This window comes from Passer montanus, unplaced genomic scaffold, assembly GCF_014805655.1.
Source record: "Passer montanus isolate IOZ18808 unplaced genomic scaffold, ASM1480565v1 scaffold84, whole genome shotgun sequence".
NCBI classification, from domain to species: Eukaryota; Metazoa; Chordata; class Aves; order Passeriformes; family Passeridae; genus Passer; species Passer montanus.
In genome coordinates this window covers 1,999,694-2,012,370 of record NW_024373701.1, presented here as the reverse complement: position 1 = coordinate 2,012,370, position 12,677 = coordinate 1,999,694, and the positions used below count along the sequence as shown (strand labels likewise).

Sequence of the window (12,677 nt, the reverse complement as noted above, 5' to 3'; positions counted from 1 at the left end):
ACTGGAGTATACCTGAGAAGACTTGTACAAAGCACTCCACACTTGTATCTGGCAGATGTGTTTATCACTGGCAATCTAACAAGAACTACAGTCTACTGCTCCAATGAACCACGCTGTTTGTGGATCTGTTCATGAAACTTCCTACTGAACTTGATGGATTTATTTTCCTTTTGTGTTTAATGAAGCTAATCAGCAGACAGGTGAAAAATATCTAACAAGAGAAGCAGGCTTCCATATAGCCATATTTGTTCAGAGGTTGAAACATTTTTAAAGTTAACTCCATATTTTTGCATTAATGGTTTACTTCCTGGTAACTCTGTTTGTAGGAGCCCCCACAGAATTCCTAAGAGTAAATTCAAAGTGTCTGTAATGACAGTAAGTAAAGCTGAGTATATTTCAAGATTACACACATCACTAATAAAGCAAAACAACATGGCAGCAGAAATCAAGGGAAAGCTGAGACTCCTAGCTGCTGCTGAGAAAAAACTAAGGTTCAGCAACTGCAGAAGTAGTAAGCAGGATCTCCCCCGCTGAGGCTCACCCACACTGCTGTTAGTGCTGCTCCCCGCTCAACTGCTCCCTACTCCAAGTTCACTCAGGAGAGAAAGAGCTAGGGGAAGACAGTAAGAATTTGATAAATGATTTAGAAGACTGGTCTTTCACTTGGATAGCAGACTTAAAGGAGTTTTGCCTTGGTGGGAGAACAAGAAAGCACACCTAACACAAAAGGATCTTAGGCTTTCCACCATCACCATGATGGAAAAAGAAATAGTACACATACTTAGGCACAAGCAGGAATCCTCAGTAAACCAGTGGGAATTTTATCTTTTCTTGTGTTCTCTTTCTAGACAATAGATTCGGTTGTGCAAGACCTCAGCATTTCTTGGCATCAGATTTAGGAATGTCAGGAATTACTGGTGTCATATTTCAGTTGCAGGGCCAGAGTGCTCTGCAGAGGAGCACAGACTCCCTCAGCAACCCTTTCTCCAGATCTGGTAGATGGCTTCTGTATTTCACCATGGACTATGCTCGGCTACCATTTTGAAACCCAGATTTGGTGAAACAGTCTTGTCCCATAAAATCTTTCATGTGTTTTGCCATCTCAAAAGGCTTTACTCTTGGAGAATGTCTTTCCAGTGTACTCACAGTATTTGACAACAGTCTTAAGTCACCCCCACACATCTCAGAACAGACCACGCAACTCAGAACAGCTGGAAACAAGATGTGCTCCAATGCTTCATGCAGAAAAAAGACTTTCACCACTCCCCTCCAGCAAGCCCAAGGCAGCACAACACAGCTGGTGCAAGACTAAATGGCCACCCCAATCTGATGGAGTTCTTGCCACACAAAAACAGCGACCTGCAGCACTGCACATGCTGTGCAGTCAGAACACAGTGCACTGCTGTGCCATTAAACAACTCCAACAAACAGTAAGCACCTTGTTTGTAAGGTGTTTTTCTGCAGGCCCCAATGGAAATGGCCTGAACACTGCAGCTGCCAGGCCAAAATTAACCAAGAAGGGGATGCTACCACTGAGAGGGTTTCCAGCCTCGTCTCCTTCCTCTGCTCTCAGAACTACTGCTGTCACATCCTGAATCAGACGACAGAAGTGTTCTGGGGTCCTAATTCTCAGTACAAAATCTAATTCTCAGTACAAGATCAGTTTCCAGATGACACAATTCTGCAATAGTGCACAGCATTATCAGGATACAGCTGCTTAGTCAGTGCCATAAAGCACTCCATCTTCTTTGATCTCAGATAATTAGGGTAGTATTATCCAGCATAGTGGGACACCAACACCTCTGCCCTGCTTTTATTCGTGTTTTCCTCTGTCCAAGACCTCCCTGCTGTGAACAGGCCCAATTTCAATACAACAATGGCTGTTGGCACTGCAGGATTCACTCTCATGTAACAAAGCAATGATGAAAATCTGGTATCAGCAACACTCAGCTTCAGCAGAGAGACACAACATTTGTTTGGCAACTAGAATAATTTGCTATTGGTACAGTCTTACAGCAGGTTCTCTAAAGCAGGCTGAAGTGCTTAAAAAGTGGCCCGTTATCATGGCAGGTTATCAGCTCTGGAAGGGAGGGATGGCAGTGAAGATAACCCATCCATAACTGGTGGAATTGCTTCATTCAGAAGGGGGGAACAGTAGGAGCTGTCAGAGCTGCATAACCTGCCTCATAAACCATCTCTGCAGTGGACATGAGTGGCTGTGCCCATAAGTGTGACACCATAGGGGTTGCAGTCACAGCTGCACCAGGTGGAGGGACCCTTCACTTGCACAGCCCTAAGAACAGTGTATCAGAAACACCAGAACAGCGATGGCTTCTGCAAAGATACAATGAAATTATACGAAAAGTTAAAAGAGTTCAGAGTCCACAGGGATTCCTTGGCTTCTGGTTATTGGAAAAGATGCAACTTCCACTGTAGATTTTTATTGAATTTTGGTGGAGTCAGTACTTCTGGATCTGAAAGACAAACGGACTAAGTGTCAGAACAGGGGGTAACAGCATAGAGTTTCCTCAAGCTGTCAACTACTTTGTTCACTTTTCTTACATCAAAGGATGCTGAGAAATCTCGACCATTATCCATTATCTCCCTGTAGTGACTGATCACCACCCTGCGCACAGGAGAGTGTCCTCAGAAGACCTGCTTTCACCAGGAAACGTCTGGGCACACCAAGTCCCCTCTCAACCGTTAAGTGTTACTGCTCAGAACGAGGAGGCACAGGCACAAAGGCACAACCATTGGTGACACAAAGCAGAACTCCATTCATTCACCTGTCACTGGCCCATCATGCACCAGTGAGTTGGCTCCTTCTGGAGTGAGTAAGAGACAAGGCTTTTTCTGAAGCCAGCCCTGGCAAGTGGCAATAAACAGGTTGCATCTATAGATTCAATAGAGAATCTCCTCAGGCAATTTCAGGACTAGCAGGGAAAGAGGATGTAGGACTAGGGGAAAGATGGATGACTGAGGAGTTGGGACCACCCTTTGCTAGGTCTCTCAGCCTTAATTTTGTATTCACTGCAAGGACTTTGAGATGGTAAAGTGACACAACAGATTGTAGCCTGGGCAAGGGCCTGGCCTGACTGCCAAAGCCAGAGAGAGAAATTCAGCAGGTAATTACAAAAAGGATTATCTAATACATTCCTTAAGAAATCAGATTTTCAATTCTCTTATAACAGACTGATATTACACACACAGTAACCCAAGAGCAGTTGAGATATTTTAGCACAGGAGACAGTTTTAAGCTGAAACAGTTTTAGAACACAAATTCAGAGCAAAATAAACTTTGTTAAGACAGCTGCTCACTTGCCACAAGGCAGGATGGAACACCATAAAGAAAGGCGAGGAACCACATAGCTGAGTAACTGGTACAACTGTTGGTTGGTAGCAGTGCTTGGAGAGCCTCCAAGCCCACTAACCTCCCTGACATTTCACACCCAAACTTAACTCAGAGCCTCAACTAACCTTGTACAACAGGAGGCATCATCCTCTTTTGCTGATAAGCAGCCATAATGCTGTTTGCAGTTGAATTGGGTCCCAAGACCTGAAAGAAGAAATAGCCATGTTCCAACCTGAACAATGCAAGGCACAAGCAGGGACACAATCAAAGGAAACTCTTGCTATGATTGTCCAAAACCAGAACACCTCACAGTACACAAAGTGAACAGGATCAAAGTGTGATTGGTGTGTTCAAAGCCCAGTAATGTCTCACAAAAGTTAACACAGGGGCAGAAAGAGAGAACTGCTGTCACACAGCTTTTCATGACACAGAACTCTTTTTCCAGCACCTACTTCTTCACAGCACCATAAATGTCATGATTCAGCAGGACTGGCTTCATTACAGCACCATCAGTATTTAAAGTTCATCTGGAAGTCTCTGTTCCCTGTCACACAGAACAATTTAAATCTGTCTTTAAGAGTCCTACTAATCAGCAGTTGGGGGGAAGATACTGGGGAACATTTTGTGTTCACCATAAATGCTCAGAAACCACTTATTCAAAATAAAGACTTTTTTTACTCTGGAAGGGAACTAACTAAAGCTCTTGTGATTTCCTTATTCTGCATTAAGCTGAAGCTTAGAAGCCTGACATAACCCTTCTTTATGTAACCTACTCCTTATAATATATATGGTTCAGACTTAATTGACCAATCCAGTAGCTTTTCACCTCACAAAGCCTACACCAGTACACTTCTACCATTAGGCCTAGAAAAGAAGGGAGTGTTCCCATATTCTACAAATTGCTTAAAATGGAGCTTACAAAAACAAGTCACCACTAGGACAAGGCAATACAAGCCTCAGACCTCATCACATCCAATGTGGCATTTAGTGCAGGGGTCACAGTAGGCTACACATTCATACCCATCTACAGTGTACTGACTCGGCAGGTCCTGTCCAGAATATTACTGAACCTCTAACAGAAAAAAACCCCAGATTTTGAAAGCCATGGAAGGATTCTAGGCTCTGTGCTGGAGAATGCAAAATACTGCTAAACACTTGATACTGTCTAGTGAGAGCAATAGGTATTGTGGATGAGCACAGACCAGGCCGACAGAGCTCTGTTGCAGGTCTGGAGTCCAGATTTCTGGGACTGAGGTCTCCATCAACTGCAAAACCTCTTCCAGGACTTGCTGCAGTGCTCCAGCTTGCTCATCATAACCAAAGAGCACAAGCTGCTTCAGAAGGATGTGTATCTCTCCTGCAGGAGGGAACAGAAGCAATAAAATAGCAATCAACACAGGTATACTAAATAAACAGCTGCATTTCTTTGCTATCAGCACACATGAAGGAGAACAGCAACTCAGAACTGGTTCTGTTCCAACTGAGCCCCAACAGTGTCCGAGAACAAAAACAAGACAAATCTGAAACGGTACTGAGGCGGCTTCTTTTCTCTGCTCCCACCTTCAAATGCAGAGAGTTCACATTATTCTGAGCACAGAGGCAGATTAACTAAACCAGAGTTGAGTGCAGAGAGCTGTACAGACCAGGTAGCTTTTCTCTCCAGCACAGACAGTAAGAACAAGAGGGGGCACACTACCTTAGCTGTCCTCATCCTCACAAGCTGCACCAACTGTCCTACCTTTCACAGTCTCAACAGCACGAACACTCTCTCCCAGGACTTCCAGAAGGGCAATATCTTCAAAAGGACTCCCCTCCTTCAGGCTGTATCTCTTACGCTCTGCCTTGCGTCGGTTCTTTGAGGACCGCCTGAAAAGAGCATGCTCAGTTACAGTGTGCACAACAGGATTAACTGTTAGAAGGGCTAAGTCTGAAGGAACATCAACAGTGTGCATGAAACTTGTCACTCAAGTCCTTGCCTTCTCCAGTGACAGAGGACTGCGTGTAACCTTAGGTACCTTGACAATGTTTTCAGCTCTATTTGACCAATATCCTTAGTGGTCTGAAACACAAGACAGGAGTCAGGCTGTTTCTCTGCTCCAAAAAGGACTACTCTATGTTCCAGCAAGGTTAAACGATGTCTGCAACACAAAGCAGGAGCTGCTCCAAGCACAAAGCAGTAGTCACTATCAGGCAAAGTTGAGGTCCACTTAAAACACTGGTGGCCAGGGTCTGTGCTTGGCTGTGAACATTTTCATTTCTGCCCTCTCCAAAGCCTGCTCAGCTTCTAACCATGACCACAGGAAAGCAACTTCCTTCATAGACCAGACCTACTTGCATAATGTTCCTAAGTCATCTGCACACTCTGATGCTGAATACTAAGGCTGCATTCTCCTTCTTGTTTTCACCTGGTTCACAAGAAAAAGAAGTGTCTAAAAAGTCCACATTTTCCCAACTGTATTCTTCCACAATGCAGCCAGGGAATTCAGAAATGGTCCCACAGACTACACCAGCCTGTTACACACTCCCCCCCCGCCGCCGCTCACACTCTTGACAGCGCTCAAAAACAATGCACACAGCCACCGTGGGAAAACATTGGCATGAGATCCAGTAGCAAGCCCCACACACCAGGCGTGAAACCTGGGCCAAAGAACACAAGACATGCGCACAAGCTGTTAATGTTTTAGAGGCTCTGCCTGTATTCTGCGTCTAGCTTTCTACAGCCAGCCATTCTGGCCACATGCCCAACATCCATGGGAGCCAGAATCCACCCAGAATCTGTACTTTTAGCTCCTCTGCTGTTTCTGTTGCACTAACAGCTTTTGGCTTTTTCTGCTCCTTCCCTTCCTTAATGAGAGTTAAAATAACCATGAAATGCCCATAATTAAAGCAGCTACAAGGCACGCACAGCTGCAAGGAGGAGCATGCCAAACATGAGCAAGCTAACCTCCCGAATGCTGATACGAGAACAGTCACTACCTGATTTGAACGCAGATACCTACGCTGATATTCTTGAATTGCTGTGTGTGTATTTGCTGTTCATGTCACTGGCTGTCACAACACTGCTGGTTTCAGAGAAAAGTTCCAATTCTGGGCAATTTGGCACTTCATAATCTGCAAAACACGGTAACAACTGTCATAGTATGGAAAAAGGTCATAATTACTTCAAGCTTTCTGACTGCTCTGTGTAGCTTGCTGGGCAGTGTCATTCTACCTGCTGGTGTTCTGGAGCCTTATGGCTCCCTACCCCACACAAGAGAAAACAGTAATTGTGAGAACAACACTGCTCCTCTGCCCTGGTGAGGATCGTGACATTGAACAGCATAATCAGAGGGATGACGATCTCAGTGCAGCAGATCTGGACTAGGACACAGTATTTTCAGCAGCAAGGACATGCTGAGCACTGTCTCACCCAGTCAAGCTGGTACTGTGGAGACAATGCTGTGTCATTTTGAAGAGCTTTCAGGTGCATTTTCATTGTGTGAAAGCTGTGATCCAAGGAAGAATTGAAAATACAAGGAAAACCACATTCCAAATATGGAGTGAGGAGGGGTTGAGAAGGGTGCTATTTTACTGCTGTAGGTCCCATTGGAACTAAAGGAGAGCACATCTCCATCAGCAAACAGAAACCACACACAAAAACATGATCTCAGTTACTTATGCAGTAGAAAGTCATATGCACTTCAATACCAACCCTGAATATTCTCACAGGCCTTCTCCTTCAGCTCTCGCACCACTTGCAGGCGATTCTTATGGCGAAGAAATGCTGCTTTCTGGGAATCTAGGAAGATCAGCTGACTTTTCTGAGCTGATCATTAAGAAAATCAAAACATAAACATTTGTGCAAGAGAAACAGGAAAGTATTTTTTACACAAGCACAGTCCTTCAACAAGCTCAGAAAAAAATCCCTCAACTCATAAAGCATGAAAAGGAAGAACAAGCAATAGTAATAAAACATTCTTCCTGCATGGAAGGGAGAAAAAAGCTATCAAATAATTTTTTAGCTCCAAAAACTACTCATCAAAGCTTACAGGACAGATAGCCATTTTCCTGGTCCATAGCTCTGCTGCCACATATGCTTTGGAACAAGGACTATTCTGCTTGTTCATGGACATGCAGACACAGACCTCTTTGCAGCTTTTGACTGTGAGGTCTGGAAAAGCTCCAAAGGAGCCTGATTAAGCTAAAAAGATCCCATGACACTGCAGGGCTTCAAGATGCACTGAGGACAGCCAAGTGCAGCTAACTGAGCAGCATCAATTAGATGGAAGCAAAGTATCCTTCCATACACCTTCCAGTACTGGAATGCTGTGACTTTTCACAGACCCAGCAAAGATCTTCTTTAACCTCTATGGCACAGAGAAATATCAGACACTTGCACGGACTCACCTTCCAAAATGGCAGGTTTCAAGTTGGTTTCCAAGATATCCAGTCTATCATACTTGTGAATCTGGATCAGGGAAAGAGAAGGTATCATTCAAGGATCTAACCCACATTACATCCCTCTGTTTTTGCACTCTGAAGGTTTATTTCCACTTCTGTTCTTGTGGTTTGAAATGTCTTACCAGTCTCAAAGCCTCTTCCCAAAGAGCCCCTTCTAAGAGCAGGAGAACAGCCTCTTCATAGTCCTAGAAGGAAAGAGCAACCATGGGTTGCTGCTGCTGTTACTAATACATGTTCAGGTAGAAGCTATTCGGATGGGTATTTCTATGCAGCAGTATTACAATCAAGAGAGGAAAACACTACCATGCCAGCTACTTCGAGGTGTTGACACAAAAACACAAACAAGCAAACAAACAAAAAAAAACCCACAAACCAACTCAGCAAAACTTCTCCCACGCTAAGGGGAAATCCCTCTGGAACTCTGTCTTCTTTATTCGAGTCCTCATGTTTCAGCTCTCTGAGAGAGCTCTCTGGGAATCTAGGAAGATCAGCTGACTTTTCTGAGCTGATCATTAAGATCATTCAGCTCTCTGAGAGAGCTGAAACATTTTTCACACCAAAGCACGGGAGACTTCATGAGTGGAAAAACTCAGGGACACAGCATTGATCCCCACCCTGTTCATGGCATCACCCAGGCCTGCTCTGCCCTCCCCAAGGGGCCGATGGCACAGACTGTTCTGCTGTCAGCATGCATGGAGTCACATGTGGTGCAGGAAAACAGAGAAAACATGGATAGCATATCTGACTGACAGATACTGGGCATTACTGGGCCACAGGCGGGAGGTTGATGACATTACCTGAGTGTACTGCTCCAGAAGTATGGCTGCCTCTGCATACTTTCTCTGTTCAACTAGTTTTCCTACAATAAAAAGTGGAGTTTCAGCTTTTCAGAAACAGCTAGATTTTGTGCCAAAAAACTACAAAGGAGAGGAAAAATACCATGCACTGAGACACTTTCTATCTGCTCACACATGTACTCAATTGTGAAATTACAGGTGTAATTTAAAAAGGACACCATAAAAAAGCATTAAAGGCATGAAGGATTTAAATCACACTAAGTGATGGAAAAAGCAAATACTGGAGTATCCGACTCTGGAAGACTGGACTTCCAGAAGCCATACTCCCTCTGTGTTAAGCGGCCCTTCATAAACTCTGCCTCTGAGTAATGATGGTCCATTCTCTTGCTGAAATAGATGAAATTTCTCTCGCTGAAATATAGACCAGATCCACAACACACCTCATGTCTGACATGTGCTAGTGAGTACAAATTCTGTGACCAGCTACCTTCTTCCCCTTAGGACAACATACAGATTTATGTACCAGCTGGTCCTAGCTGCTAGCTGGCTTCAAGGAGAAAACAACATGCAGCTTCAAATTATCCAACCTCTAAGGCTGGTGAACAGGCACAGCACTTGCATAGTTAATGTCTAGAGGCCTCAGTTACATCAGACACTTCAGCACAGGTACATTCCTTGGGGTTAACTAATGAGGCAATTTGGAAGAGCAGTCTGGCAACCAGCTGCAGGGAACAATGCAAGAAGCAGTCAGCACTGGGCAGCCAAGGGTACAGTTTGCTTGGTAGCTCCTGTGTTGCCTACCAATTCAGCTTCAGCATCTTTTGGTTCCTTTGAGAAACAAAGGTCATGTGGAAATGCACAAACCTTTTGGGGAAACATGGGATCTTTGTTCTCATTTAAGAAAACCGCTGCTGAATAATGAAGTTTTCATTCAATTCCAGGAAAAATTGAAGTGAACCATAAATAACAGCAGCCACTCTGCTCTGCACATTTAGATCTCTTCAAGGCCTACCTGCCATGCTCTGTGCCAGGCTGGACAGCTTATCCTTTGTGTAACCAAGCCGTGATGCCATGCACAGGGCTTGCTGCCAGTTGCCACTGCTCTGAAAAGCATCAAGTGCTTTTGCAAAGATGCCAGCACGAGCAAATATCAATGCAGCCTGTTCATACAGCTGCTTCTGAATCAAGTACTCTCCATATGAATCACTGATATCCTGAGAGACAGGGACAAAAAAAAAAAAAAAGAAAAAAAAGAAAGGTCAGTAGCAGTCCTCCATTAGTAAAAATTAAGGGCCCACCAACAAAAGCCTCTTACCCAGCTTCTCCAAGGAGTTTCTAGGCATGAAGTTTCTACCTAATTTCAAACTATATCAAGCCAAGGGCTGATCACAGCACATGGAGACTCTTCACAGAGCTACAGCAAGAGACACGGGGAGGCACCTGACTCTCCAAACCAAATGCTGGGTAAACTAGATCCTGCAGGAAACCAGACCCTTCCTCCCCACCCACATGAGCAGTTTTTGTTAGAATGTCTCTCTGAACCAACCCACTTTAGGAAACAAACACTGGCACAAGTGAACACGCAAACCCTGTAACTCTATAGGCACAGGCTACTCAAAGCTCACTATCTCCACAAAGAAGGGGCAAGTGGATTTCTCTGGAAGGATAAAGGGCAAATAATAAATTACTCCCAAGGAGTCATTCAGAAACAGACCTCCCTCATGCATGAAGACTCCTTTCTGCTTTCACTGTGCTGTAAATAGACTGATTTTCTCTATTTCCCCTCTCACTCAACTCCTCCTTGTACAAAGGCTTGAGTGTTGTGTATTTACAGTATCTACATTAGCTTGTACTAAATGCATTTACATTTTATCTCAGCCTTGGACAAGCTGAAGTTCTTCAGCAACACTGAAACCAATGTACACTATGTACTAGGAAACACCATATCTAAATGTGTCCAAATTCATCAGCACTTTTCAGAATAGTTTACGGATAATAAATTGTCCCCACACAATCTGCAAGCCACACAAAGGTCAAGACAGGGAGAAGTCTTCCTGAGGTTATAGGAGTTATTCAGCACACTACAAGATCATGCAGCAGAAGAACCAGGACTTCCAGGTGCTCTCTGAGTCACAGGATCAAAGGAATAACAACCACTGATGACCAAATCACACAGGGTTAGTGCTGAGAATCATTCCAGCTGTCATCTGAGAAGAGGGTCTCAGACAACATTGGAAGAGCAATGACCTACACAACTTGAACACAGGCAGCTGCAGTTTCATTCCTGGCCTCATGCAAGGTGTTGAGGAGATCCTAACACATGCATAAGGGAATATAAATCTTTGACACTGCACTGTCATGAGCTTACGCACCTTGTACTCCTGAGTGCTAGAAGGGTACAGCTTCAAGGCCTCAGAATACAGATTCTGATCTTTCACCAAGTTCAGAAATTCAGAGAAGTGTTCAGGACCTGCAGAAATAATTTACTTGTTGTAAAAATTAAAGAGAAAGTACATGGCCCTCCTGGCTCTCAGACAGTCTGGGTTCACAACATGAAGAATCAACTAGAGGTGCCTGGGTGGAAGATCACTCATTCTACTACTGTAAAATCAAAGCATTCACTTCCTTGAGGTTTTGCCAGAGATATTAACCAGGCACAATTCACTTGAACAGGAACAACACAAGACTTCATGTACCTCATGACCACAGAGGAGTAAACATTTCTTTCTTTCTGCACCATGCTACAGTACAAAAAGCAAGTAGCAGAAGTTCACCACCCATTACCAGATGGGAAGATGATCTTATGCAATCATTCTCCTTCTTTAGCTATTTCCTCTCAAAGGCTCTCCAAAGTGGACATGTTACACTGCATAAATCCTCCTTAGGACACCTACCACATTTGCTGAGGTGGCCAAGAGCTTTTGTGTACCTCTTCAAGTGTCTGTCTATTGTATATCGCTGATAATTGGTTTCCATCTTCCGGAGGGTATTTAAGAAGGGCAAGTATTCTTTTGGGTCCTGCAAAGAACAGTAAAAATGGCAATTGAGTTAATCTGCTAAAATGCTTATTTGCCCCCATCTTCACCAACAGACAGTTCCATATTTGAAAAAATATGACAATACACCAAAAAGGCTTTTTCCCCCCCAAATGTAAGCTATCTTAATAGATTTGTGCACATACTCTTGCCAGAAATAACTAACTTGAATTACCAGGCTCTCACACGGACTTCAACAGTATCTAAAGGATGGCAACATTTAAGATTCAAGCCTATGTGTCATACCAAATGTTGTTTTCTATTATCTATGATTATGTATAAATTTGCAGCCATAAAATTGATCAACTTCCCCACACCAAAGGCCAGAGAATACGGTGTCCTAACTGATGGGCAGCAGAATTTGCTGTAACATGAGGAAAGTGAAGATTCACATGGCCATTTCCATTCAGAGATTTCACACTAAACCCACACGGAAACACATGCTATTATCGGAACAACTAAATAAGCAAGAATAAAGAGTATAGAACAGAGAATGGAAGGCATGCAGTCACAAAACTTCCGATACAAATCCCTCCCTTCTCCAGAGCTATTTTGCCCTGCTGCTCTAGAAGAGCACTCTTTCACTGAACGCAAATCTTCAAAGCTGTGCTCAAGAAGAACCAAAGGATGCAGAGACATGACACTTGCCCTGCATCATCCCAAACACACATAGGATTTCTGAGCAACTAGAATCCTGCCTGGGTAGAGAGCCATTACTAAGAAAACATGCAGGCTGATCTGCAGACCACAAAGAACCTTTGAGAAAGTAGAAAAATAAGTTCCTTAGCTGGAATTATAAGCCAAGACCTTTTGAGACTTTTCTGCCACCATGACGACTAAATCAAAGTCATATGTCCCCAAGGAATAATCATACAATTCATTGACATCCACAAGGAAAAGCAGGTACTTCAGTGCTTCTTCTGCACTCACAGCTTGGACATCTGGTGTCATTCTTTCTGCAACAAGATAAAGCAGCACCTGTTACACCATCAGCAGGTGTGAGGAAAGGATGCATCATCAAGCACAACCTTGACATCAGAGACAGACCATCAG

General features: G+C 43.8%; 1 protein-coding gene across 1 annotated transcript in view; it reads right to left on the bottom strand.

Moving 5' to 3' along the window:
• Positions 1 to 1,216: 1,216 nt before the first annotated feature.
• ELP1 (elongator acetyltransferase complex subunit 1) overlaps positions 1,217 to 12,677 on the bottom strand; it is a 32,265-nt gene continuing 20,804 nt past the window's right edge. Inside the window, exons 24-36 of the mRNA XM_039733173.1 lie at positions 12,432 to 12,580; positions 11,484 to 11,607; positions 10,962 to 11,059; positions 9,602 to 9,803; positions 8,590 to 8,651; positions 7,915 to 7,977; positions 7,739 to 7,799; positions 7,044 to 7,157; positions 6,352 to 6,463; positions 5,091 to 5,218; positions 4,555 to 4,709; positions 3,478 to 3,556; positions 1,217 to 2,474 (exon numbers count right to left, since the gene is read on the bottom strand). Of these exons, the coding sequence (XP_039589107.1) occupies positions 2,407 to 2,474; positions 3,478 to 3,556; positions 4,555 to 4,709; positions 5,091 to 5,218; positions 6,352 to 6,463; positions 7,044 to 7,157; positions 7,739 to 7,799; positions 7,915 to 7,977; positions 8,590 to 8,651; positions 9,602 to 9,803; positions 10,962 to 11,059; positions 11,484 to 11,607; positions 12,432 to 12,580 (1,415 nt within the window). The 3' untranslated portion in view covers positions 1,217 to 2,406. The remainder of the gene's footprint in view (positions 2,475 to 3,477; positions 3,557 to 4,554; positions 4,710 to 5,090; positions 5,219 to 6,351; positions 6,464 to 7,043; positions 7,158 to 7,738; positions 7,800 to 7,914; positions 7,978 to 8,589; positions 8,652 to 9,601; positions 9,804 to 10,961; positions 11,060 to 11,483; positions 11,608 to 12,431; positions 12,581 to 12,677) is intronic.